Source organism: Phoca vitulina, unplaced genomic scaffold (genome assembly GCF_004348235.1).
Source record: "Phoca vitulina isolate PV1807 unplaced genomic scaffold, GSC_HSeal_1.0 scaffold33, whole genome shotgun sequence".
Classification (NCBI taxonomy): domain Eukaryota; kingdom Metazoa; phylum Chordata; class Mammalia; order Carnivora; family Phocidae; genus Phoca; species Phoca vitulina.
In genome coordinates this window covers 13,755,933-13,761,799 of record NW_022589736.1, presented here as the reverse complement: position 1 = coordinate 13,761,799, position 5,867 = coordinate 13,755,933, and the positions used below count along the sequence as shown (strand labels likewise).

The following is a 5,867-nucleotide window of genomic DNA, read 5'->3' as shown; positions in this document are numbered from 1 at the left end:
GCCCCGAGCCACGTGACCCGCGCGCCCGCCCCGCCCGGCCCCGCCCCCCAACGAGGGCCCGGCGGTTGGCAACCTGCGCGGCGGACGTCCGCGGGTTGCCATGGTCACCGCCGGCGCTCCTGTGGGCGTGCTCCAGCTCGGCGGCTGAGTCCAGGAGCCTCCGCAGGATCGCCGCGGCCGGGCCCTTTCCTGCCTGAGCTCTTCTCCGAGCTCACTGTCAAGCAATGCCGGTTTCCTCGGCCTCCTGCTCCGGCCCAGGCCTCCCCGGCCAGGACCCGGCCAAAGCGGCTGCCCGAGGGTCGCGGGCCAGGGTTGCGTCCCTGAGTGTGACCCTAACAGCCCTTTTATTTTGCTCCCCCCTTATCGGAACTTCATGGAAGTTGTCAAAAATGTGTGACACTCTGTCTATAATTAATAGCTTATGAACTCCGCACTATCTCTTACGTGTGCTCTTTCTTCAGCTTCTCCGATAGACGGAGATCAGCATTTTGTCCCCCGTTATTCCTTCTTGAACAGCGTGGCATAAGGGAAAGCAGTCTTAGAAATCAGCCTACATTTTAATCCCTCCTCTCCTTCTTAATGGCTTTGGGCAATTAACCTTTCTGAGCTACATCAGTAAGATAAGGGTAATAGCCACATCCTACAGGTGTGAAAATTAAAGGACGAGATTGACACACAGAAGGCCCTCAAATGTATTCTCCTAACTCAATTTTAAACCCCTGCAATGTAACTTCTGCTCTAACTTCTAATGAAACAAGCTATTTCAAAGGTCACTAATGACCCATAATCACCAAATCCAATGATCTGTTCTAATGCTTCCATCTGTGTCCAAAAAGGAAACCAATGATTCATGTGTGTGTGTGTGTGTGTGTGTGTGTGTGAGAGAGAGAGAGAGAGAGAGAGAGAGAGAGAGAAAGAGAGAGAGAGAGGGAGGGAGGGAGAGAGAAAGGTTGATTTTCTCCTTGACCAAACTCCAGCCAGGCTCCTGTGAGCCTTTTCTTCACTAAGCCTTACCCTGGCCTATAAAGACTTAAACATAGATTCTAACAGATCCATCCCTAAGGTGACCCTAGCCCTGCCTTAAAGAATCTGCCTGCGAAAACTCAAAGCTGCCAAAAGAATTTACCATTTGTTCCAACGCCTGAAGATAGGGTTTCTGTCTTCCAGCCTCTGTGGAGGGTAGGGGCCTAACTTCCACAAGCTCCAATTAACAAACGCAGATGGGTGTTACACGGACCAATCCCTCCTCCTTCCAGCTTTTTGTCATTTTTCACTTCCTGACTCTGAGCCCGACCCACCCTGTTCTGTCATTCTCCCTTTAAAACTCCAGTCCCCTCCGTATAAATCAAAGTTGAGTTCAGTTCATGCGGGACTCTCTTTTCTACTGCAATAGTATACTGCTGATTAAAATCTGTCCTGACCACTTTACCTGGTGTGGGGCATTATCTTTACACACACACACACACACACACACACACAAGGCAAGCGTAGGCTGGGCAGGCACAGATCTCTGTTCCACTTAGGGTCATCTGGGACAGCTCTAAGACTGGGGACTTGAATGAGCGGAGGGCTCTCCCACTCACAAGTCCAGCATTTGCAGCTGGCTGTCAGCTTCAACATCTCCATGGGGCTTCTTCATGTTGCCTGGGCTTCCTCAAAACATGGCCGCTGGGTGCCAAGGGATGTCCTTGTTAGTGACCCAGCATCACTTTTAGTGCATTACATTGATAGAGGCAGCCACAAAATCCTGCTCAATCTCAAGAGAGAAGGAAAACAGACTCTACCTCTAGGTGAAGTTGTGGCAAGGTTCTGGAGCAAAATACTGCTCTTTGGGAAAACACAATTTGCCATAGTTAATAACCTCCCATCCTATGACTTCATTCTTACCTCACTCTACTTTGTATTAGTCATTTTTATACTTGTCTAAGCTCCCCTATCCATAAACTTCTAGATGGCAAAAACTTAATTTTTGTATCTCAATTTTGTCATCTATGGTGACTTGCAAATTGTTGGCTTACACACAGTTTTGGGCCTAGGCTGTGAGCTAGTTTCATGAATATAATATCCTTTCAATAAAGATGCAATAAATTGAAAGCCTAATTGAGGGCGCCTGGGTGGCTCAGTTGGTTAAGCGACTGCCTTCGGCTCAGGTCATGATCCTGGAGTCCCTGGATCGAGTCCCGCATCGGGCTCCCCGCTCAGCAAGGAGCCTGCTTCTCCCTCTGACCCTCTCCCCTCTCATGTGCTCTCTCTCTCTCATTCTCTCTGTCTCAAATAAATAAATAAAATCTTTAAAAAAAAAAAAAAAAAGAAAGCCTAATTGACAGAAGAAGAGTTGCCTCCATTTCTCTTTACTTCCTATTTCTGGGACAGCTCCATGTTTCAGGTAAAAGAGCCTGAGAATAAGCTCTGACACGTTAGGTAACTGCTGTGAATTATCCTTCCAACATTCTTCAGTCTTTCTACTACTACATGCTACCCAGGACTTGTCCTTGTGTGACTACAAGATGCCAATTAATCTACATCTATCAGGAATATCACTCTACCTTGACCTCCCACAGTGTTTTAGCACATCCAACAAGAACATTTCTCTCTATGTGTAAAATGCTTTGTCATCTCAAATAGATTGTTAGTCCGTTGAGGACAAAGGGCATTTTCTGTTTTACTCCCATGTATTTCTAACGTCCAGAACAATGCCATATATGCAGTAAGTGTCCAATAAACTACTGGGGAGATACCATCCTACTCTTATAGGGTCATTTCTCACTTTTATTCAATTACAGTTGATTCTGCATATGAGTCAGAGAAGAACAGGGAAGCAACACTAAAGTAACATACTTTTATTAAAAGTTTTCTAAGATCGGGGAGCCTGGGTGGCTCAGTCAGTGAAGCATCTGCCTTTGGCTCAGGTCATGATCCCAGCGTCCTGGAATCAAGTCCCACATGGGGCTCCCTGCTCAGCAGGGTGTTGGCTTCTCCCTCTGCCCGCTCCTCTGCCTACTTGTGCACTTGCTCTCTCTCTCTCTCTGTCAAATAAATAAATAAAATCTTTAACAAAAAGAAAAAAACAAAGTTTTCTAAGATTAAGTGATTTTGCAAACGGCAATGGGGAAATGACAGTCTGCTTTAGACTGCGTAGTCAGATTTAAATACAAACATGACAATGAGTTACTACTCCCATTGAATAATTTAGTTGTTTGTTTGTATAAAAGTAGGTTGTAAATATTGAGGATTTAAAAACATTTTGTCCAGATTTCCCCCAAATACGATGGCTTTAGCCTGAAACTTAGGAGAAGCTGAAGATGAAAAGCAAATATCCAAGTACATCCAAGGGAAATGGAGGTGAAGCTTTTGGAACCTCAAGATCCAAAAGTCTTGATTCTTATCTGTGACTTCCTTCCTGTGGAACCTCTAATTTCTTTAAACTGCATTTCCTCAATTTTGTAAAATAGATACTATTTCTATTGTCAGTCAAGGAATTTTTAAAAAAATAAAACTTCAGAGGTAATATAGTCAGGCTAAAAGAAGTTATGCTTTAGAATATTTTCTAAATAGCATGCATATAGAAAACTGGTTCTTAAGGAAGAAAATTTTATTTTACTAAGAATATGTCACATTAGACAAAATCAACATTGTTTTCCATGGTTGTTAATACTTCTCTTCAATGAATACCCAATTTGAGCTCCATTCTTCATTGAATATGAAATTAGCATAGATAGATATAAACAGGGTACAAATATCACATTATCAAATTTCTCAGAGGAATACAGTAAGTATTTTTATTTTACTTTGCTATGATATTTTTATCCCCTACTTTATTACAGGAGTATTTGATTTGGTCCCTTCCTACAAAGTAATTCAAAATGCTGACCCATGTTGCAATAGTGATTGAGAGTAAGAAGGTTAAAATACAGAAGACACATTTTTTTTTCAGAAGACACATTTCATGGCTCATGGTGGAGAATATATAAGATACCAGAGATATTCAGAGAAATCTAAACTTAAAAAAAAAAAAAAACCAACCCTAGTTTTCCATCTCATTTTGTGCTTAGACTTTGAAATTTTTAACTCAAGAAACCAAGAGATCTGAAAAAAATGACAGGGCTTTCCTGTTTTTCTAGTTCAGTATACAACACTGATAACCGTTTTCATTAAATAGACCTTTGTAATTGTACCGACTTACTTGCATGGCCCCAAGTTACTTGATTTATAAGGCTTGACACAGGAAAGAAGCATTAAGGTGCATAGGAATAAAAGGGCTGTGAATATTACAGAAATATTAAATCAATACACTAATGCATACATTTAAGATATGAATCACGAATCTCCTCCTGTGGCCCAAACAACCTACATGTTGATTTTGAAAGATGTCACCAGTTGCCAGGAAAAGTGGAGAGGCCATTCCAGTGCTCCGCCACTTCTCCATTACATCTGAGAAAAACTGTCGTGGCACCAGAATGGTAGATGGCCGAGCCTCTGCAGCACCAAGTCATAGAAAGCTACATACACAGCTTGCTGCTGTTTAGTTATGCTTCCATGAAGTTTCAGAAGTAATGCAGTGGGTTGGTGATCTCCATAAACCCCCAAGAACCTGGTGCTGGAAAGTTTCCAGTAAACACCACGAATGAACAACATCACTTCATCACACCTTTTAGCCGCAAGACGGACTAACCAGGAGCTGAAATCCCCATGTCAGATACCGAAAGTCAATTAAAAATATTAAGATATCACTGCAGTAACAATTTAGGGGGAAAAAAGATACTATGACAAAGCAGACCACAAATCAATTTCACTGTAGCTAAAGCTCCTTAATAATACTATGCCAAAAGATTGTACATCCAGAGTCGTCTGTAATGGCGTGGATATTTAAGGACAATAGGTGAAAACAACTCTCTTGAAGAACATGCATCAGGACTAGTATGGCTCTGCTACAGTGTTTGCTGAAACATTTTCCACGGCGGCTGGGAAGCAGCACCTGAGATCACATAAAATGAAAATATTGGTAGTCACAGGACTTTGAATAAAGAACTGCAAAATTAATGAAAATGACATGCATCAGGCAAATTGAGAAGTAATGTCGAGGTGATCTGTGTGTAAGTTCTGTAAATTCAAACTAAAGAATCTTTCCTGGGCACATATAGTTAATGAGAAAACGTAGCCTGACGAAATCTGGATAAGGCACTAGCTCTCCAACTCACTCAGATCTAAGCAAAACTTAACACTATTGTATGTTTAAGGATAAAGGTGACTCGTCAGATTCATGGATTGATGGATAATTCCCTTGGCTATTCTGCGTATTCCGATTAAACTGTCCTCATCAATCCCAACGAGGAACACAGACTTTTCATGTCACCTAATGGAAGAAGACAGTAGAAGAGCTGGCTTTTCTTTTTATGGTTGTTTTCTTTTCTTTTCTTTTTTTTTAAAGATTTTTATTTATTTATTTAACAGAGATAGAGAGCACAAGTAGGCAGAGCGGCAGACAGAGGGAGAGGGAGAAGCAGGCTCTCCGCCGAGCAGGGAGCCCGATGCGGGGCTCGATCCAAGGACCCTGGGATCATGACCTGAGCTGAAGGCAGCCGCTTAACCGACTGAGCCACCCAGGCGCCCCTCATGGTTGTTTTCTTAAAAGGAAGTAATGCTGGTTCAAAGGACACCATCAAGCAAAGGTCTTGGTGAGGACATCTTCATGCTGCTGCAGATGAAGGGTGCCAATTCCTACAGCAGGGGCTGACAGAGGGGGTCGGCTCACAAGACGGAGCTATGATTAGAGCAGAAAAGAAATAAAATGACCTTTTGACCTGATCAGAGCCCTGCTTTATTCTCCCGAGGCAGTGCATGCATTTCTCTTAGCTTGTTTAACCACA

At 42.8% G+C, this 5,867-nt stretch overlaps 1 protein-coding gene across 1 annotated transcript in view; it reads right to left on the bottom strand.

Annotated features, from left to right (window-relative positions):
- Positions 1-5,558: 5,558 nt before the first annotated feature.
- DHTKD1 (dehydrogenase E1 and transketolase domain containing 1) overlaps positions 5,559-5,867 on the bottom strand; it is a 50,514-nt gene continuing 50,205 nt past the window's right edge. The window contains exon 17 of the mRNA XM_032425863.1: positions 5,559-5,761. Within this exon, the coding sequence (XP_032281754.1) occupies positions 5,660-5,761 (102 nt within the window). The 3' untranslated portion in view covers positions 5,559-5,659. The remainder of the gene's footprint in view (positions 5,762-5,867) is intronic.